The 21,212-nt window shown below is 38.0% G+C and overlaps 7 protein-coding genes across 10 annotated transcripts; 3 read left to right on the top strand and 4 right to left on the bottom strand.

Annotated features, from left to right (window-relative positions):
• Positions 1–33: 33 nt before the first annotated feature.
• Positions 34–1,131, top strand: LOC116179165 (nucleolar protein 12). The gene is made up of 2 exons (XM_031498880.1): positions 34–477; positions 536–1,131. Exons 1-2 carry the CDS (start codon positions 395–397, stop codon positions 1,104–1,106), a joined length of 654 nt encoding a protein of 217 aa, XP_031354740.1. The 5' UTR covers positions 34–394; the 3' UTR covers positions 1,107–1,131.
• Positions 1,132–1,491: 360 nt separating this feature from the next.
• Positions 1,492–2,809, bottom strand: LOC116179164 (endonuclease III-like protein 1). The gene is made up of 4 exons (XM_031498879.1): positions 2,348–2,809; positions 2,131–2,301; positions 1,925–2,084; positions 1,492–1,877 (listed from the first exon to the last, which is right to left on the bottom strand). Exons 1-4 carry the CDS (start codon positions 2,693–2,695, stop codon positions 1,627–1,629), a joined length of 930 nt encoding a protein of 309 aa, XP_031354739.1. The 5' UTR covers positions 2,696–2,809; the 3' UTR covers positions 1,492–1,626.
• A 617-nt stretch (positions 2,810–3,426) lies between these two features.
• On the top strand, positions 3,427–4,088 carry LOC116178789. The gene is made up of 3 exons (XM_031498403.1): positions 3,427–3,593; positions 3,643–3,824; positions 3,871–4,088. Exons 1-3 carry the CDS (start codon positions 3,503–3,505, stop codon positions 4,045–4,047), a joined length of 450 nt encoding a protein of 149 aa, XP_031354263.1. The 5' UTR covers positions 3,427–3,502; the 3' UTR covers positions 4,048–4,088.
• LOC116178788 lies at positions 4,049–5,938 on the bottom strand. Its single transcript, XM_031498402.1, has 6 exons — positions 5,734–5,938; positions 5,565–5,683; positions 5,340–5,498; positions 4,782–5,295; positions 4,298–4,733; positions 4,049–4,247 (listed from the first exon to the last, which is right to left on the bottom strand). Exons 2-6 carry the CDS (start codon positions 5,674–5,676, stop codon positions 4,098–4,100), a joined length of 1,371 nt encoding a protein of 456 aa, XP_031354262.1. The 5' UTR covers positions 5,677–5,683; positions 5,734–5,938; the 3' UTR covers positions 4,049–4,097.
• Positions 5,939–6,169: 231 nt separating this feature from the next.
• Positions 6,170–6,811, bottom strand: LOC116179239 (lisH domain-containing protein FOPNL-like). Its single transcript, XM_031498980.1, has 3 exons — positions 6,681–6,811; positions 6,425–6,631; positions 6,170–6,370 (listed from the first exon to the last, which is right to left on the bottom strand). Exons 1-3 carry the CDS (start codon positions 6,712–6,714, stop codon positions 6,231–6,233), a joined length of 381 nt encoding a protein of 126 aa, XP_031354840.1. The 5' UTR covers positions 6,715–6,811; the 3' UTR covers positions 6,170–6,230.
• Positions 6,812–6,891: 80 nt separating this feature from the next.
• On the top strand, positions 6,892–7,472 carry LOC116179240 (lisH domain-containing protein FOPNL-like). Of its 2 annotated transcripts, none has more exons than XM_031498981.1 (3): positions 6,892–7,016; positions 7,067–7,273; positions 7,321–7,472. In XM_031498981.1, exons 1-3 carry the CDS (start codon positions 6,983–6,985, stop codon positions 7,452–7,454), a joined length of 375 nt encoding a protein of 124 aa, XP_031354841.1. In that variant the 5' UTR covers positions 6,892–6,982; the 3' UTR covers positions 7,455–7,472. The 2 variants fall into 2 exon arrangements, with proteins under 2 accessions (XP_031354841.1, XP_031354842.1); XM_031498982.1 differs by having other exon boundaries at positions 6,897–7,016; positions 7,070–7,273.
• Positions 7,473–9,270: 1,798 nt separating this feature from the next.
• Positions 9,271–20,391, bottom strand: LOC116178289 (axin). 3 transcript variants are annotated; one of them, XM_031497747.1, is made up of 10 exons: positions 20,369–20,391; positions 19,788–20,051; positions 19,454–19,739; positions 19,208–19,403; positions 18,979–19,150; positions 14,722–14,854; positions 14,482–14,628; positions 12,095–13,138; positions 11,822–12,046; positions 9,271–10,361 (listed from the first exon to the last, which is right to left on the bottom strand). In XM_031497747.1, exons 2-10 carry the CDS (start codon positions 19,954–19,956, stop codon positions 10,235–10,237), a joined length of 2,499 nt encoding a protein of 832 aa, XP_031353607.1. In that variant the 5' UTR covers positions 19,957–20,051; positions 20,369–20,391; the 3' UTR covers positions 9,271–10,234. The 3 variants fall into 3 exon arrangements, with proteins under 3 accessions (XP_031353607.1, XP_031353608.1, XP_031353609.1); XM_031497748.1 differs by lacking the exon at positions 20,369–20,391 and having other exon boundaries at positions 11,822–12,289; positions 12,338–13,138; XM_031497749.1 differs by lacking the exons at positions 14,482–14,628; positions 20,369–20,391 and having other exon boundaries at positions 11,822–12,289; positions 12,338–13,138.
• Positions 20,392–21,212: the final 821 nt, after the last annotated feature.

The raw sequence follows: 21,212 nt of genomic DNA, 5'->3' as shown, positions 1-21,212 counted from the left end.
CTTTTTCTTTATCGTAGCGCTAATTTACTGGTTGTCTTGCCGATTACTCTTTATGTGAATTTTAACGAACCATTTAAAGTAACTAGCGGAAAATGTTGCCTAAATTTAAACTTTGTGGTTTGTGAATTGCTGATTTGGATCACTGAAAGTGCCCAGTGGCGTGCATCCTGCAACTTTTTTACTTTTCATAAACCGTTATTGACAGTTGCAAAGCTTTTTATTACTTATTAATAACCACCCAATTGCGGTGCAAGATTCCGTTTTGGCTCCTCTTAATTATTTGCACAATTGTATCTGTTTGCTGGCCTTTGGTGGTCATGCTCCGAATTTTGAAAGCTTCTCTAAAACTACGCCTCTGCCTAAACACATGTTAGGTTAAGTTTACATTCCAAAAATGTATCCAAAACCAAAATCGAGGAATACTAAAGTAAAAAAGAAGAATAAAGTACATTTAATATTCGACGAAACTAAGCGCAGGTATTCATCAAGTTTTGCAATGAAAATATGATAAACATAACCTCAACTACTCTTGTAGGGAGTTCCTCACGGGGTTTCATAAACGAAAGTTAGAACGGAAGAAGAAGGCGAAAGAAAAGTTTGAGAAACAGCTCAAAGAAGAAAAAAAGCGTCTAAAAGCCGAGGCCCGAGAGTCCTATAAGAAGTTAGTCAAATCGTACGCGCCGATACCCGAAGTCGAAGACCTATTCTCGAAGGAGTACGACGATAGCGAAGTCAATGTAAAAATAACGGAAATATCGGCGAACGAGCTTACGAAGACCAATGACTGGATCGGCGCAAATCAACCTACGTATGAGTCAGACCAGGAAGAAGCTGATTCTGATGCTGTGGGCGATGATCAAGAGCTACTGCCAGGTATGGAGCTCGATTTGAAACCGAGCAAGCGCGAGAGTCGTGACGAAGCTGTGGAAATTCTTTCTAAAAAAGATATTAAGAAGATTTTAAAGAAGAAGGCGACCAAAAACGTGCAGAAAAGCAAAACTTTCCAGAAGAAAGGGAGGATGGAGCAACAAAAACAGAAACATGAAACCGCACTGCGGAAGAGACAAAATTTGAAACATAAAAAGAAAAAACGTGTAAATAAGTGATGTAATAAAACTTTTTGTTGTTAGATTTGTTCAAGTTTTAGTGGGCTAAAGGTTTTAGATCATTGTGATTATGTCCAAATTGTGTTTCAATTTCAAATAATCGACCACACATTAAGGGTAGGGATTGGTTAGCTTTTATGATGACAGTAGATTAGGAAAATGTATTTTCTTATTGTTCAAATTGTGTTTGCAGTATCAGAAATCAATTTTTGAGCCGCTTACAGTAGGATTCTAATAAAGTAATCACAACACAAAGAACAAATGTAAATAAATTCTAATAACACAAACAACTCTCAAAAGTACCTACACAAAGTTCACAACAAAATTTGTACAGAAATTCCAATTGTTATTTAAAATTGCGCACTTGCAAAGTTTATTAAAATTTGATGTTCACTTGTCTTAGTAATTTCCCTGCACAGTGGATGGAATTTTCCAAGATAAAAGATACAGAAATAATTTTCAGCATAGGAAAAGCAAAGAAATAGCTATAGAAAAGTAACTTTATTTGTGCATACAAAAACTATTTTCCCTTCCCTTTTTGAGACTTCAACTCTTTCATTCCAGTGGGACACAAATCGCTATTTAGACAATTATGGCATTGAGGCTTGACAGGCTGGCAAAGCTGTTGGCCAAATCCGACCATTAGGAGATTTATGTCGTTCCACAGCTCACGAGGCAACCACGCCTCTAAAGCTTTTCGTGTATCCTCAGGTGTTTTTGTTTTCACCCATCCTAAACGATTAGTAATACGATGAACGTGAGTATCTACCCCTATTGTGAAAAATGATAGAACATTGCAATTTATTGGTCGTACAAACCAATGCCGCTGATTTCCCCCCATGCGGTCTTCATGCACAAGTGTGCCATTTTTGGACCGACTCCGGGCAATCTGCATAAACCCTCCACCGTCTTGGGAATGTCACTGTTAAACTCATCTCTAATCATTTCCACTGCCCGCTTAATATTTTTCGTTTTAGTCTGTAAGAGAATGCTAAGACCGCATACAAAGAGTTCCGCTACACACCTTCCAGAAGTTGACAGGACGAATTATTTCGCCCAACTTTTCCTCTGAGATTTCCAACATTCCAGTTAAATTACAACCGTATTCTCGTAGCTTTAACATGGTCGCATGATTTATTTGATCCTTCGTCTGGCTGCTCAACATTAGCGATATAAGAGATTGAAGTCGCTGATCCTAAATGACTAAGTGTAGCAAGCAAAAACAAACAAGAGGGAAATACCTCAGGTGGGGCGCCATCCTCCGCACAGCGGTCACATCCCATTGTATCGACAGGCGCATCATAATCTTTACGCATTTCCCTAAGGTTTCTGAAAGCTTTCTCCCAATCTTTCGGGGCAGATGACGCGAAGGTCTTTTCGATGAGTTTGGAAGGCTTCTTGGGGTTTGTCGGTTCCTCATATTCGACTGGGACATGAGTACGTTTTGAGTGCAGATTTCGTTTTGGTTCCAACTTAAATTGAGACAAGTTGGGTTTTGTACCGGTTTCTACAGCCTCAGAGCTAGTTGTAGCCCTTCCTGGATTTTCTTTTGTCGAATTTCGGGTAATTCGTTTCATAATATAAAACATAAACAGTTAAATTGAGGTTAGAATACAAATTTTTGAATTTTTCCCATAGGTTCAATTATTTCCCATTAGTTACAATTACCATTTGTCAAACATTGCAAATCTAATATTTTTGAAAAATTCTGTTTATTTGATTCTAAAAATGGTAAATTAACTTCCAACTTTCATATTGTAACGTCAATTTAATTACGTCGTTTTATTTATTTACAATTAACTAACAATCAATTTATAACAGTCTAAAAATCATAGTAGGTAATTATTATTCGACTGCCATATATTTAGATCTTTTGGTCCTTAACATTCGTTTTATTCCCTCTATTTATTCGAATTCTTCCTACTATTTTTCAGATTCGCTCAATTTTCTTGAAACCTTTCGATTCGGCTACATTTCAGTCGTCTATTCTGGTAGCAAGCACTATACGTTCAACCCCACAGGAAGACGGAAACAACCCCTTCTGCAATAGTCTTGATTGAAACCCAGAAATCAAAAAAGCATATACCTTTATAGGAATGTCATTATAATTCTCAAACATTCTCCGATTAACGGGAGGAACTTCTATTACATTACTTACTAAAACTTAGCGTTTTTCAAATAACACACCATAAAACTTGTTCCTCCCCTTTAACATTAAATAAAATCCAGGAGTACTCGATGGCCAGTCAATAATTTACACGAAAATATGTTGATTTTGTCATACACGAATGAAAAATATCACAGTTGGCATTCAATTTTGTTCAACTATCGTCATTGACATATCGCCCGAGTTTTTCCAGTAAATTTTAGTTCTTTTCCAAATTTTTCCATTCACAATGGCGGACGTCGCCGAAGATCTAAATTATGACTGCAACTACAATATGTTCCTTACAAAGACAATGATGGGAAACCTGACCGCAGTAAACGGTAGTGTACCTTTTGCACCTCCTATTGAATTCGACGGACCTCTTTTCAGATCGAGAAAAAGTAGTTCGATGGATGAGAAAGTTGGCGACATGCAATCGCACCTTGGCCGAAATGAGATTAAGAAACGATTTTATGTATTATCTGGTTTTGAACGTGCAAAATGGAGAACTACGCCCGCCGTTCACTGAAAATCCGCCGCAAGGACCGTTACCGGCATTGGCGCACCTTTTGGTAATGACTCCCTTTGAAGTGCGAAGGGGTTAATTTGTTTTAACAGCCGGGTGGAGCTGAAGCTGCCGGTGATGAAGGTGCATGGATTGATTCGGCATTTGGAAAGCAGAAACCAATGTTATATCAGCATTCGCCAGACGGGGGAGCCTTTCTGGCCGCCCAGCCTATACCACGTTGCGGAGCGTTCTGTTATTTGGCCGTTGTTAGCAGAGCAAAACCTTAGATGATTTTAAATTTTTATTACACGCAATATTTTTAATGACAGTCTTTGTTTTATTGAAATCCTCTCCATGTGTCTCTAGGCGCGAGGTTTCTTCTACCAGATATCCTTCCTGCGGCTTGTTCAGGGGGAAGCTGCTCGACCACTGTCGTGGTGTTCTCATAGCGCACTGTGCGACTGGGTATTCGCTCTTCAGGGGACATCTACAGATTACTATTATTTCATCAGGTATAAAGTGAGGAGAATTACTTACCGCTCTGGCGCCTGGAGGCGACTTTGGCGGAGAATAATGAAAGGGTGAACTTGGTCTAGCCGCTTGATCAGGTGGTGTTCGTGGCGGTGAGTAATGGAAGGGCGAAAGATCTCTCTTCGTTTTAGTTTTGGGTGGAGGCTTCTTTTTGACGATCCTAGGTCTAGCCACCTTTTTCACCGCGCCTGTTTTAGACAAAACTGACGTAGTTGATACGGTGCTCGCTGCACTTTCTGCAGCCTCTTGCATTCCCTGATCTTCAATAGATTTTGCTGTGCGAACATTCCAAGGCGGTCTTCGGGGCTTCTGTTTCGGTGGTATTCTGCCACCCCGTGCCTGTTGTTTCGGAGGCAATGAGAGTTTTACGTCTTGTGCCAAACGAAGTTCCTCTTCACCTTGTATTATACCCCTTTCCACAGACTCGTTGAGATCCTCAAGTCTACGACGAATTTTTACTGACGATATAGCAAAGCAAAAGTAAACCTACCGATTTTGCAGTTGTGCTTCGGTTGCCTCCAACTGATTCCGTTGTTGTTCGGCTTCTTCTTCCCGTTTGTACGACTTCATTAGTTCCTGTTTTTGTTGTCTTTTTAATTGCTTTAGTCGCGCTTGCAGCTGAGTGTTCTCCTCATTTAAGCGCGCACCTTCCGATCGCATCCACTGCAATCGGTGGTACACTTCCTGACGTTTTTGCATCGCGAGTTCCTCCGGGTCGACTGTACTAAATTCTTCTTTAGGCAACGGAAATATTCTATTCAAATAATCGGGATCCGTGTAATAAGTATCAAAATCAAAATTTGGAGAGTAACGAAAAATTTCATCAATGCCTCTCATCATTTTGTCCATGTTCAACGTATACCGCTCATTAAAATAATCTGTCACTCTGATTTGCTCGTTGGCCAATACATCACTAACATCTTGGGTCATGGTGTCATACACCTGCTTTGCTAGCTTCCGAAAATTCGCCAAGTCCTCCACCATGACTGATCGCAGAACATTACCTGAATACACGAATTGCATTACCGAAATCGTGGTGATAATTTACCATTATCCCCAGTATGTGGCGATACCAGTGCAACAAACTCTTGCACAGTGACCACCTCCCTATTTAATCCCTTGATAATTTCCCTAATCTTTTTTATATCTTCACCTGCTGGCGCGTTGCGTCGAACAGTCTTTTTCTTTAACCGCTCAAGCGCAGGGTCTACAAATAATTCACCATACACAACGGAAGTTTATTTCGAAATAATTTCTACAATATGCAATCTACCTAAAGGGGGCTCCTTGATCGGAATACTTAGCGCCGGTATTTGAAATTTCTTCGCCAAAGGCCTTGACGGGCCAGGTTTAGATTTCCCAGCCGTCACCCTTGACTTGGACATGGTATCGCTGAAAAAGCTCAAGATAAATTTCTGTAGCAGTCGACGTACGCATCTCACCTTTTATTACACCAAGAAGACGCCCATCATGCAAAGGAAGTTCACGAAGGTTACGAGCAGTAAAGCTGGCACGCCACAGAAAAACACGAGCATTTTGGAAATTCTAAGCGAGAAATTTTCTGCTTCTTTCAAAAAAATTATTAAACAAAAACAGAGAAAAAAGTGAAATTGAAGGTAACGTGATTGATGTTTTTCTAGCGCTTTTAAGTGTCTACTGCTTAGACCATACAGGTCTACTGATTTTTTAGCGCATTTTTCAATTTTATCAAAATATTTCTATGACCCCCCAATCCAAGAAAAATCCTAGCAATGCTGGCTTCATGTCTTAAAGTCAAACCATAGTGACACCATGACCAACTGCACTATGAAATTATAGTTTTTCATCATTTCCCTGATATCTTCCCCCCGTTACCTATACCTACAGGCAATTACCGAGTTGTAATAACAGTTAATATTTATTTAAAATACAATTGTATATATCTCGTTTGTCACATTGGTTAGGTACTTTGCTCTTGCATTTCAAATGCACATACAATATAATACAACAGCGGTATCTTTGTTGTGGAATAATCGTCAGCTATTCCCAATTTTTCGGTAAGATCCTCTCTAGATGGTTTTTCTTTCTCCGCACCAGATTCTACAAATGCCATCGTTTGCACAATCACATAGGAAACTTACTATAAATAATTACCAGCGACTAAAAACTCTTCTGTGTAAATGTAGCCGTTCCAGATAAGGTACTCGCGTATTAAATCGTTGATTAGTCTAGTTTCCTTGGGAATCTCGTTATAATTTTGATCTCGAGGGGGGCGGCCGTTAAGAATCGAGATGAGGGTCGAACGAAGTTCCGCCGTAAATTTTTGTAAACGTCCATCGACTTCCAAATTTCTCTTGACCTCTAATGGAAAAATGATGATTAGTAATTTAGATTGTAAATGTAATCGAACCTTTGAATAAATGATCTTCCATAGGATCACTCATGTTTGATGTCAGTCACGTTTGTTTGTCCTGTGGTTACTATGGACACTGTGAAACATGCTGGATACCAGAATGACCTTTGCCTGCTCTAAGGCATTTGTAGATCTTTTTCACTTTCAAAGAATGAAGAATTCTATGCAAGCGGAAATGATAAAATATCTAACATAATTAGCAGCTGCCGGAATTAACAGGAAGTGCATCCATCCCTGCACTATACCTACGTTACCTAGCAACCATCATACTGTAAACAAACTAAAGTGTGCAATTTAGAATGAGCAACCCTACAGAAGAACAATTATTCAAAGGTAGTGAACGTGGACAATATAATTATATCAATTAATACTCGTATATTTAGCAGTGAAAGAATCTTTGGAAAAAGATGGACGTTTAGGAAGGTTTAAAGCGCAACTGTGTTCATCCGTTATGTCAATACTTCACACACGTCAACCTACCAAAGAGGATTTCGGAGAAATACCTGAAGAAACTAAGATAATTAACGAATTACTGAGAGAATACCTTCTGTGGAACGGATACGTTTATTCGGAAAATTTTTTGAGCGTTGGTAAGTGGTTCTTAATCAAAATCAACCAAAAAAACGCGTTCTTGTAGAATCTGGCGCGGATAAGGACAAGCAGCCTAAAGAAAAAGTTGCTGCCAAATTGGGAATAATCGATGTTCCACGTAAATCGGAAATTCCATTGCTGTATTACATTGTTTCGGCGTTTCAGAATCACGACGAATAAATTTGCGAATTTCTAAGACCACTTTATGGATTATTCAAAGCACATAACTTTAAATGTTTTGTAGTACCTATAAAATCGCTTATAAGGCGCTTCAAAACATATTATACAGCATCCAATTAGGGTGCCTTTCATAACAGAAATGGTACAAGTCCAGCGTAGAATCCAAAACAATTCGTACTTTTTCGATCAGACTTCTCAATCAAAAGTTATAGAATAGAAACCAATTTCGAAAGAAAATTCAAAGGGCTGTAACTTTTGAACTAGTAGCCCAATCTTGGAACTGTTTGAAATTATGGATTCTACAGGCCACATTCTATAAGAAATTTTTTTTCCGGGTCGATCTGAGACAATTTTTTTTCGGGGCTCAAAAAAAGGCAGTGTATAACCTTCCTTTTTTACCAAAAATCGACTGCACCAAAGATTCTCGAGAAAACACTTTTTCTTATTAATTTTGGTGCGTAGAATCCATAACAATTCGTACTTTTTCGATCAGACTTCTCAATCAAAAGTTGTGGACTAGAAACCAATTTCGAAAGAAAATTCAAAGGGCTGTAACTTTTGAACTAGTAGCCCAATCTTGGAACTGTTTGAAATTATGGATTCCGGATTTTTCCGGGTCGATCTGAGACAATTTTTTTTCGGGGTTCAAAAAAAGGCAGTGTATAACCTTCCTTTTTTACCAAAAATCGACTGCACCAAAGTTTCTCGAGAAAACACTTTTTCTTATTAATTTTGGTGCGTAGAATCCAAAACAATTCGTACTTTTTCGATCAGACTTCTCAATCAAAAGTTATAGACTAGAAACCAATTTCGAAAGAAAATTCAAAGGGCTGTAACTTTTGAACTAGTAGCCCAATCTCGGAACTGTTTGAAATTATGGATTCTACAGGCCACATTCTATAAGAAAATTTTTTTTCCGGGTCGATCTGAGACAATTTTTTTTCGGGGTTCAAAAAAAGGCACCTTCCTTTTTTACCAAAAATCGATTGCACCAAAATTTCTCGGGAACACTTTTTCTTATTAATTTTGGTGCGTAGAATCCAAATCAATTCGTACTTTTTCGATCGGACTTCTCAATCAAAAGTTATGGACTAGAAACCAATTTCGAAAGGAAATTCAAAGGGCTGTAAATTTTGAACTAGTACGAGGCCAATAGGCGCGCGCCTCTGGGCCCGGTCCTGCGGGTCGCGATTATTTGGTCTCGAACGAATCGTGATTATATGCGCTTTTAAATTTAACTAACTTTACAAGAATGTTAAGTTAAGTAGGTACAGGTACTTATACCTACCCTACCAGCAGTTGTAAAATGCAAAATAAACTGCTTCAAACCAATATAAACGAGCAACAAAACAGACGAACGGACGGAAAGTCCAAATGACCAAAATTTAATCAGTTAGGCAGACTCTCGCTCCTTCCAACCCCTGAATGATTTCCGCCTTTGACATCGAAGCGTTATGAAAGATATTATTACCCTCTTACAGCCATTTAACATCTGGGTATGAACTGCGCATGCACGTCGCAATTTCTCTTGCAACTTACAATTTTTATTGCTTCAGTCAAACAGGCTTAATCAATGATTCGCCATTACAAGGCCCAATAATGAATGCTCCCTGCTGGTATGGTCAGCCAAATTATCCTTTTAGTTAAGAATATTAAATCCATGCAAATAAAAGGCACAATAAAAAAGTGTATTTTTATATTATTGTTCATGTACAAATAAGAGATTTATTTCATACAAACTTTCATAATAGACAGAGGTAATTTAACTTGAAATAAATGGAAAAGAAGGATTGCTAACATTGTAATAATAAACATATGGCACTTAAGATGTATTTTCAACAAATATTGCAACTATGTTTACACTAAAATACTGTAGAATATGTTTTGTGAAAAAATACTTTATAAAAAAATAAGTATTTAAAAACAACTATAAATATTTTTTCTATCTACAAAATTCACATTTAAAACTATTGACTACAAATTAAAATTAGAGAGGGTGGGGGGAGCGAAAACGATTGCGTATTTCGTCGCTTTAATAAATTACGTTTTGAGGAAATATGCAAAGTTTCACTCGCCGCCGTGTCTAAATAAAACATCAGTTCCAACGCTTAATAAATTAAAAGAAAATGTACAGTTTAAGTAATACAGTCCTTAGAACTAACTTGAACATGGGACGAATTATTTTTACACGCAAAAATGAGGTATATGACGAACTACAGCTACTCTTTCTCTGAAAATCGGATTATAAACGAATATGGCCGCCGCTAGCTGTAATAAAACGTGATGTATTTTGGTAAAAATTGAGGAAACACACAAAGAAATTAATTACTGCAGAAGACATGTAAAGGCACTATATATATGCACCTGCTGTATTCGATTACTTTTGTTACGCCACTGCCCTTTGTATTGCTTCTGAATTTGGCAGTTTAATGTTTTAAGACACAAAACCTTAGGTTGGTGAATGTCACTGTAATTCTTTAGACGTTCTACAGAATTACAGTTCCGTTCACGAAAGCCTCCCAAGGAAACTACAAAAACATCTAGAAATATTACACATACAAGTGTAACCGAAAGCGGCACACCTCTAGCCGACCCCCTGTTTTTCTCTCTCAGCTCACCGTTAAAAGTTAACATACACATTTTGACGATTACGCTTAACAATGTAACAGAAATAAATAAACTTCGCAAATACATTTATTTTTTCCATTAGTCTTATAAAAACTAGAAGATTCGTATAAATTAGGCATTTCTTTTGTATAAAAATAAAATAAATGTAAAACTCAGTCGACAGGCTTTACTTGCGCCATTATTTTTCCTTCGTACAAAGGAACAATATCCGTATCGTTGCTCACCTCCTCCTGTATTACTTGGTTTCCTAATTCCTCGCACTCCGTCTTAAAGAAATACCTACAACAAAGAATATTTAAATTTTTGGGTGACAAATGATGCTTTCAAAATATTCAAATTTAGAGAAGTAGTCAGATTTTTTAATTTTCATTACCCTTTAGTCCATTGTTGGGTTTAAATGTTTCAAGTTTGTAATGATGCGTAATTTTGGTTTAAATTTTATTGTATTCTTTTGTAGATTTTTTGGTTTAAATTTTATTGAATTTAAACAAGGCATTAGAAGTAAGACTCATCTGGTCGTTTGCGATAAGGAATCTTATCAGGCGAAAATTAAGTAACGCACCTGTTTTATCGCTGTTAACAGATAAGATGTTAAGCAGAATTGCGTCTACACTTTTTTTTAATAATGTACTAAAAATAAGTCACATGAAAATACTCCAGCACATCAGATATTGATAGTGCATAGGCCCCACGTGTCTCTGATATTGGAGGTATGTTAATCTGCTGGTTTGCATGGTGGAGGAGCGCACGAAGGGTAGAAAACGAATTTTTTTGAACACGTCAAATATATATTTATTAATTTTTTGGGTCTTTATTTTGAAGTGCGCGGAGTTTCAGCCAAGGAGGATGTTAAGTGAAAGTTAAGTAAAACGTCAAGTGAACTCTACCATTGAAAAAATTGACAATATCATCATATTAGTTGAATTCGAGGCCAAATTTGTTTTGTATTACAAGACTAGATTTAAAGATTTGCAAATAATTGCGTGGGATTTGCAAAAGTTTATCTCCGGTCGTAGATAAGAGATTAATTAGTAAGGGCACAGATCTACACATACACAGATTGCTAACCTTATGCATTTTTTGGGAAACAAATTTAGGTATACTTAAAAGCGCCCTCTATTGTGGAGCAGTATAAACATGTAACGTTTAAAACTGTAATGTGACGCTTATGGATTTATGCGTTAGATGTCGTTGAAACAAAATTAAAGCGCTAAAGTTTGCACAATTCGAATTCCTTAATATTCATATTATTACAGTGATATGATATGATAGGAGGTAACATAGGGCAGGTTCTTAAGGAATCGTGAAGGTTTTTTGAAGTTGGCGCAAACTATTTGCGGCTTTAAAAGTCTTGACAGGTTCCTAATTTACCGCTTCAATTTTTTGCAGCGACATCTAATGCATAAATCCAAAAGCGTCATATTAGTTTTAAACGGTACATGTTTATACTGCTCCGCAATAGAGGGCGCTTTTAAGTATACCTAAATTTGTTTCCCAAAAAATGCATAAGGTTAGCAATCTGTATATGTGTAGATCTGTGGTAAGGGTAATAACTTTTATTACCGAGTTTAAACACTATTCCGTAATAGAGTACAGGCGGCCTGCGTTAAGCTGACACACTACAGCGCGCGGTGGCTCAAGTTCAGTGGCAAATTCAAATATACCCAATGGCAGCATAGAAATTCTAGCCAATGGTGGTGGGGGCTGCTAAAGGCGGGTCGATAAGCGGTAGTACAAACCTGTAATTTCCTTTTTTTGGTAAATATTCTTTAAACTTATTTAAACTAATCTGATGACCAGGTATTTTGGTGCGGTATGGAAACTGTTCATCGCAAAACGAAAAAACGACGGTCGTGTATTCTTCTTGCGTTAACGCCGCCGTCGGTAAACTTTTAGTACGCGTCGATTTGCGTAACGTCGACTGGCTGCTTTGCGTAACTTCTGGGAAGTATTTATTTGACGACCTAAAATATAATGATTTAAAAAAAAGGTACCAGTTGCGAGATTCGTACTTTTGCCTGAACCGAGTTGTGCGTACGTCATCTTCAAGACGGCGTCGCGCTTCTTCCAACTGAATGGCAGTATTTGGTAACGGAAGTGGGGGCATACTGGGGTCGGCAACGAACGGTTGGGCTGGAACCAAGCTGTTGGCAACGCTGTTACGTTCCATTGAACTCGAGCGGGATCCACTATAAGCCTTTCTGTGTCTAAAATTCGCATGAGTTTCCCACAGATCCAAAACAAAAGGTTCATACCTGCTGTGTTTTCCAGACATTTCACTATGCGTATAGCCGGTTCCTCTGCCCGATCTATCAGACTCAATAACCCACGCCAGCACCCGATTTTCCTTAACGGGTGGCGTATCCGAAACCACGGACACACCGCTATCGGTCAGATCATTAATTGTCTTCTTAGAAGACGACCTCCTACTGGAACCACGAATGAACTTATCTTCCCCGTAATCCGTCATGCTCTTCGACTTAACCATGCCGATCTTATGATCGAACGATTCCGGAAAATCGTGAACGTTACCGGAATCGCCGCTAAACGTCGAGAATACGTCCTTATCCTTACGCCTCGTTCGCGCGTACTGCTCCTGAGCCCACCTATTTCTCGTCGGCGAGTAAGGTCTCGGACTAACAAATCCTGGAGATCTCGAAGGCGTTAAATCGGAAAATACGCGCGACACATGCTGGTCTAAAATATCTTGATCGTTATCGTCGTCCAACTGCAACTTCTCCCTTATGGCGTTCGCGATTTCGTTGGATTGAATTACGCGCGTCTTATCCTCTAAGGAACTATCGCCTTCCATTAGCTTCTTGCTGAGAAGCTCTTGAGATTCCTGCTCGCGCCGCACTTTTTCCAACTTCTCAATCAGAATCGGACCGAACGTCAACGGATCGGTGGCGTGATACTGGCGCGTGTCCATTCTTTGAGTACGCGGTATGACAGTCTGATGCATGTTGGTTTCCTTATTGAGAGCCGCTTGCTCCTGCACTTGCTTCGTCAGCATGGAAGATTGCCTTCGTGACGCACGAGGCAGCGATTTACCGTCACTAGAAATTGAATACAATATCAGGCGTACAAATTAATGAAATATCACTCTTTGATAGATTACATTAATTGATTAATTATTAATGACACATGTCAAAAGTCAAAAATTTACAGAAAAAAGCAATAGTACAAGATTCGACTTAAGGTCAACCATAATTACTGAGTTTTTATCAATCTTAATATGCAAACAAATACATTGCAAATGGGTTGCCTAAAAAAATTAAGTGAAGCCTACCCTTAATTAAAATTAATGTAATTAATTTCAATTAAGGGTAGTCTTGACTTAATTTTTTAGGCAACCCATTTGCAATGTGTTTGTTTTCATATTAAGATTGTTAAAAAATGTATTTCACTCGGTAAACAGATGGGCGAAGATTGGCCTACATTGTTAATTTTCATATTATTAATACATCAATTTTTAGACTGGGATCATATAACTTGTTCCCTCTAATCTGCCACTGTTCTAGTTTATTAATTAGCCAAGGGCTCAAAATCTCAAGTGTGATCAAAAACAACACGCACACACATTGGTCAAGTGCAAATCATATTCGCCATCTTCAGTCTTTACCTGGTTTATGAGGGCGAAGTGTGGAAAGGAAAAATAATCCATCCCAAAGAGAGACGAATTTGATTAGAACGTTAACAGATTACAAACTATTAAAGCGAAATTTGTTTAACCATACAAAAAACAACAGTATCACAACATGCCATGCACAAGTGAATCAATGAAAATAAACTAAAATCAAACAAAAGTAGGATTTTCCTTAAGCCAGGTACACACCTACAGGTTCACCTGTCAAGTCCGCTTTTTGACAGGTGGACCTGACGAGATTACCTGCGACAGGTGGATTTGACAGGCGAACCTGTAGGTGTGTACCTACCTTTAGCTTGCACATCATCAACTCTGTTTTTGGGGAACAAACAAAAAAAGTCCCACTGTGATATTCTGCGCCAAAAATACCATCGGGTTTATCAAGAAAATGTAAGCAACTTATTTCTAATCATATTCGTTATTTTGAACAAGAAAGATATAAATGCATTCAATATGATCCTGAGAACAGTGACTTCTATTTCACAAATTTCTAAATCGGGCAAACCTCTAGAAAGTTCTAAAAAAGCAAGGCAATGTAAGAAACCCGTTAGCGATGCGGATGGTTTCACACCAGTATCGATTACATGCAAACTAAGGAAAATCCTACTATATACAGGATGTTAAGACAACAACTTTGAATGTGAATTGTAAAGTTTGTGCAATACTTAAAATTGCTATTAATTGATCTTTCAATAGAATGTTTTAATTCTGTATAGACATGTACAATTTTGATAAACTAAAACGGATACTTACATAGAATTGTCTGTAAGAGACATATTGTCTGACTCCGTACGTGCATCCGAATGACTGCTTAACGACTGTAATTCACTATCCTGCCTCGATACCGGATTGTACGAGTTGTAAACGGCATGGGCCCCGACTCCACGGTATAAGAACATGCTACACGTCATACACACACGCAATAAAAAAAAATTAAACAAAAACGAATGCGCATGCACTTATCGTTACGGTTCATGTATGAAAAATACTTACCCCGCAAACGTTTCCGGTTTCGGTCGCGAATCGAGCGCTCGGCGCCTTTGCGTCGCCAGCAGCACGTCTTTTGTTAATCGGACGGGTCCTCCTACATTTGGTGTGTGATACCCGGTACTTAAGCAGCCTGTACCTAAAAAAAATGATTTAGTAAAAGGCGACAAGGTATAAGAACCTTGGTGAATCCCTAAGATGGGTTACTTATGATACATCCAAGGGACAGCTAGGATGGGAGGGCGCACGAAGGAGTTAATGCTTAGAACGCAGGCATTCCTCCCCGTTCACCAGCCTTTCTATATAAAAGAAGTATGTGCACTGATATTTCTTTCCTATTTATGCAAGGCATGGATAGATACAAATTGGCGCAGAATTATTACCAACTGTATAGGCGCAAAAGGGTGTACACTTGAGTTTTATATTTATATATATAGATGGTGTAATTCGTTTTAGTTAAAAACCAAATATTTCTTATGACAAATCGTTACATAAGGATCTTTTTCCAAAGTGTTAACATCCTACTCACTCCTGAGTTTTATATTTAAGGCTCCTCTGTAGTCAATCCGCCATATTGGAAAAATAGCTAAACTTTCTTATGAAATGCTGCTTTTGTAGTTGAAGTCTAACAAATTTTCGATAGTGGATATTCTTTGTAATGATGAAAAGAACGGCGGTACTTAAAAAAATTGAAATATCGGTCTTAGTTTTTTAGGAAGATCGATGAATAGAAAAATCGTTTTTTTTTGTAGATAACGGCCGATGTAATGAGGGTAGAAAAACGTACAGCACCAATTTGGAAATTCGGCAGTATTTCCTACGGCGGTACTTAAAGATATTATTTCCATCTATTATGATAAGGCATATATTTTAAAAAATATGTTTCGCGATCTTCAGAAAAAAATCAAAACGCTAACGTAAGGATAGGCAACTTAAATTGCACGTATAACGCCTGAGGCGACAACTCATTACTTGAAAGGGAAAACAAAAGAAACTACCTGGCATTACCCTACACATTGTTAGCCGTTCCTAATGATATGGATTAGATAAATTACTATTTATTATTTATTTATTTGAATGCTGTTGATTTGTAAATCATAATGACACATATTCCCAAGACGAAAAATGTATACCCTATTATAGGTACATTGGAAATAATTTTTTATTTCTAAAACCTTTTGCATCCCATCAAGAAGCTTCAAGAAATAAAAAAAAACCTATAATGAAGCTGTAATAATATTTCCCTTTGACGGGGCGGGGGGTACGTACAATACTAGTTACTTCACATGTTATATCATTATGAACTCTGTTTTATAACAATGCTATCAAACTACCAGAAGCGTAGCACTTTGTTTAGTTAGATCAAATCAAATATGACTAAATTACACGTTTGTGTATATTTCCCACGTAAAATTATCAGTTTCCTCAGATAGTCCAGTATGCGGAGCAGTCAGAAGGGCCGATTCCTGCAAAATGTGATGTATACGATTTTAACGTTTTAAATGGTCCATTTGGGTCCGAATAACATGTATTTGAAGAGTGCACACCAATTTTTTACTGGCACAACTTTTGGCAGCCAAAAAACCTCAAAACGTTCGGAATTTTTTCAGTTTTTCGCTTAAAACTCGAAAACGGTCCATATTTTATGAATAACACTTCTTTAGTAAAGTAAAGAAAACAAAATTCTGCGCTGATAAAAAAAAACAAACAAAATCGGTCCAATAGAAAAATTTTTACAAGCGATCAAAAAACGCCCATCTTTCGAACTTTTCTAAAGTTAACCTTTTTTTAATGCGCTGTGGCTCCTAAAGGAAGGATATAATCCACTACCCCCCCCCCCCCCTAAAGATTGTAGAACATCAATCAGAGAGTGCAAAAAGTACCAACAATTTAAAATTGGACCAATTTTTGAAATTCATTCGAAAAAATGGGCGTTTTTTGATCGCTTGTAAAAATTTTTCTATTGGACCGATTTTGTTTGTTTTTTTTGATCGACCCATAATTTTGTTTTCTTTAATTTACTAAAGAAGTGTTATTCATAAAATATGGACCGTTTTCGAGTTTTAAGCGAAAAACTAAAAAAATGCCAAAAATTTTGAGGTTTTTTGGCTGCCAAGTCATCTTACGGCACAAAAGATGTTCGGAAAAATTCTCCATGGGTCGTGCATAGATATAAATAAGTAATACGCTAAATGTACAATTGTTATTAATTTTTGAAAAGATAAGGATTTATTTAGAATCAGTATAAATGTTATACTTTTAATCATTGTAACAGAATTTTAAATGTTAGCTACCATTTTTATGAAAAACATACAATTTTTGTTGTTCACCCTTGTATATAAGTAAAGAAAGATTTATTTTAGGTGTTCGAAGTGCCGGTTTTTTTAGGATCTACCATACCTAAGTGAATTCATTCATGCACATGTACCTAATAACTATAAAAATCTATAAATCAGTAAAAATGGTTAGAACAAATCACAAAAAATAAAGGGGTAATTAAAAAATGTTATAACAAACAATGCTAATCTAGTCCATTAATTACCTGAAAACCAGGTAATTTACAGAAGGTGTCATTATAGAAAAATGCAGTAAATGCATTGAATAAGTAATTTATTCAACGGTAACAGAAATTAGTTATTTACCTAACAAGTTCGGTAAGTTAATTTTCCCGCATGAGCACTTTGTTTGCAGCACGACCGTAGGGACTGCTGCATTTAGTGCGAATGCGGGAAAATTCTTTCCGAAAGAGTTAGGTACAATATTTTTTGTAACGAATTGCGTAAAAAAAAGGTCAAAATTAATAAAGTTTTGTAAATTAGTTTTTTTTAAATCATGAGTTGGTAACACAATCATATGTTTGGTTGGTAACATAATTTTGTAACTACCCACTTTTAATTGCACTGGTCACATTTAAAACTTCCACATCTTTGGTTAATACATATTTTGCCATTGCAATGAGTGCTACTACTGGTCACGGCATTGCATCGTTTGCACTGAATATCCTTGGAAGTCTTCAATGTTAACAAATATGCTTTGAAAAGAGTGCTCTTATTGGTCGCGTAAGTGTACTGATCGTATTTAATATTCCCAGAAGACATGTGTGAACAAATGTGTTCTCAAATTTGATTTATCTTGAGTTGCGTAAATACACTCGTTACATTTAAAATCCTTGGAAGCTTTGTGTTAATATGTGCTTTCTTAAACTGCATATGCGAATAGTTGCAGAATATCACTGGTCACATTTTAAGACGTTTTAACAATAAATTTTACTTTTTCTTGAGTTCCAATTCTGAAAAATAATTTGATTGTGTTATAAGTTCTTGTTTATATATTTACGTAAAACTTAGTGTACGTCTGTTTCCGATTAATCGCACTAAATACCCTCAACCAACGGTTTAATTGATTTTAACAGCAGATGACAGTTAACCATGACATGACGTTCGTTGACTTCAATAAGTACTACCAACCGAAGAACGCGCATAACCCCTTCTCTCCAGCGGAAACTAAAAAACACCGCGATGCGGGAAAGTCGTTTTCCCGTGCATCGAGGATGCTTGGTAACATCTTTCCATTCAATGAGTACAAAATAGGTATTTTTGCATCTCCAGTCAAATATTGTACAGCTTTTCGATAAACTTGTTTACATAATTAGTCCTTGATCATTATACATGGTCCATTGTGTTTAACAATAAATGAAGAGAATATGCAAAACTGAGAAGGATAGATACATCGTTGGTTTCACTCAAGGAGATCATGTAGCAGTGTGTATTGTTGGTGGTCTAACCAATTGCATTAACTCTGAAATACTAATTGACTACAGAAAAGCCTTAATCTGTAAATGTGTAATTTAAGTTCTCTGTGCTAAATAATTTAATGTGATTGTATCTAAATACGCTTGCAATTTAATAACTGTGTATTCTTTATCGATATTTACGATTTAGATCGAATTGGGGCAATTACTTCATGGCTTTAGAAGCTGGTCACCAGATGGCGCTACTCCGAGTTCACAGTACACCCACCAGAGTTCGCCAAAATACAATACAAATTTGTAACATTGCTGTTTCTATTCTGAGAAGGCCGTATTCTGTGCCTGGAGCCGGGGAGGGTAAAGCAACTTAGGCCAAACAGGGTCCTATCCTTTATTGAGAGGAGCGGCCTATGAGTTGCCTGGTCAGGCTCCCCTTATGAATAGAATACCTGGTCTATGTACTGTGTGCACTGTGTTTAGAAGTACTTGCGATCAGCTAGTGTCATATTGCCTACCTGGTGTGTGACTAAGCGGAGCAGAAGTACTAACATACTCCATATCCTCATGCAATGTCGGAAGACCAACGCCTGCCGCAAAATTCTGCAACTCTCTAGCACTAACTGCACTACTGGAAGAACTCGAGTCACTACTAAATTCGCCGCTACAGACAGCCGGATATTGGGCAGTCTGCAAGAATGAGTGTGTAATACGGCGACATCTGTAAAATGCAATCTCTACACTCACTCGAATATATGACAGGTACATTTCGCTTTTAAGGAAGTTAGGATAAGTAGTCTCACTGATGAGAGCCTCCACTTGCTTTTGAGCTTCGTCGAATAACGCGACCGGAGGATCGAAATTCGATGAAGATTTAACACACCGTCCGACCTCCCGCCGCAATTCGTCTTTTATCGGAAGAGCAGATTTAAGAAAGAAGCGCCTGGAAGAGAAATTTGTTAGGCGCGCTTTTCGTGTGGTGGCGAGGTGTACCTATAAATTGCCTTGACGAGCTGCTGTACTCGTTCGGGTTCCTTTTGTTTTCGTAGTCCGTTACAGGCGAACCAAAAGTCGAGCGCGTCGGCGTGCGGGCGCCCTTCGGACTGTAAATATCGCCTGAATAGTTCTATGCCGTCGGGGTCCTCTAGAAGCGCGTGTAAGGAGTGGGACCATCGCAAACATGCCGATGGAGAAGGATTATCGCAGGGGGTGCGGGCCTCGTATTTGTCATGGCGAGTTTTGCAGCTGTCGATGTCGTAGCTACTGGTCGCGTACGGGTCTGAAAGTGAGCAATTTAGAAATATGAGGAATCGGTGAAGGGTGGTACCATTTGAACAGTAACACTTTCGAGGTGTGGGCGATGGAACTTTATGTCGAGACCATTCCATTGGAGGGTTTCTCTCCTCCCCCGGCACGGGGGGACGCGGTGAGTTTTCATCGAAGTACCCTTCATAGGAGTATTGCACCTTGCTTCGGTCCTTATCCCGTTCAGTCATATTAGGTAAGCCTGGAGTTGTGCGGAACTCCCTTCGATGTATAATTATCACGGGCGGTACTCAATTCCTTAAGCTTCGTCATCATGAATGTGTCCCTGCAACAAAAAACCAAAATTAAACTCCTTTCTTTGTGATTGCAAATGTCGGTCCCGATCGAACGAGCTTTGTTCCGGGTGGACCGGGGTTGTCGTGTATTGATCGAAGTCCCGCTTCACCCCTCGATAACAAAAAAGATTCGGTTATTATAAGTCGTTTAAAAAATTAAGAAATACGTATAGACCCCGAAGTGCAGGTAAAAAATTAATATAATACCACGGGGGATCAATTACCCTTAAATAATCCTGTCAAAACATATCATATCCGAACAAAGGCAAAACTCTAATGGGGCATAAAATATTAATAATGCACATACCATTTTAAAGAGAAATTCTGCTACAATGGGCAGCTGGCAAAATCGAAATACGATGCTTTTAATATGCACTGGTCTCGTCGATGGCTTATGATAGACAGCGTAATAGAAATCTGAAGATCGGACTGTAAGGTGGATGCGCAGTCAAATCGATGAGTGTGAGTCACCCCGATAAGGGGGCTTATAACAAAATTTAATGAAATAATACACTTTTTGTATTGAAGTTGCCGAGTGAGCTTGTCGACAACGTACCTGCAGTATATCCACATCCACACATCATGAAATGTAACGTGACAATATTGCCAGAAGACAAAAGGGCTCTAAATAGTAAATGAAGGGTGACACACAGCCTTTTTAGCGCATTTTGAACTCATGTTGGAAGCTATTATGGCCCCTTTTCCTGTGCCTCCGAGACTTTAATTACTCTCACAGTTTTGAAGATATTTAGATCGTTCTATTTGCATTCGATAGCTCCACAACAACGATCAATCTTTACCCCAGATGATTATTCTAATAAAGACAAGCATATCTCATATTGTAAAAAATTATGTGCGCATGCGCAAACCAACTTTTTTATTTATGTAGATATTTGTTTGAAATTTTAACCAAGGGTTGTACTAGTAAAGGCAAGCATCTCGCATGTTTTAAACATCACGTTTGCGCATGCGCAACCTATGTAATGCTTCTTGTTTATAAGAACATTAAATTTATGCTATAACTTATTTTCCTTTGTGCACATAAATAGTTCGTTACAGGACCTGTCGGGAAGTACTGATGAATTCACGAAAAAGGCGCTAAAGTTACTCTCTTTAAGGCTGAAACTTTTTAGGAGAATTTTTTGAAGGAA

Source organism: Photinus pyralis, unplaced genomic scaffold (genome assembly GCF_008802855.1).
Source record: "Photinus pyralis isolate 1611_PpyrPB1 unplaced genomic scaffold, Ppyr1.3 Ppyr1.4_LG8, whole genome shotgun sequence".
In the NCBI taxonomy this organism is placed as follows: Eukaryota; Metazoa; Arthropoda; class Insecta; order Coleoptera; family Lampyridae; genus Photinus; species Photinus pyralis.
The sequence above is the reverse complement of the archived record's forward strand: the minus strand, read 5'-3'. Positions and strand labels throughout refer to the sequence as shown.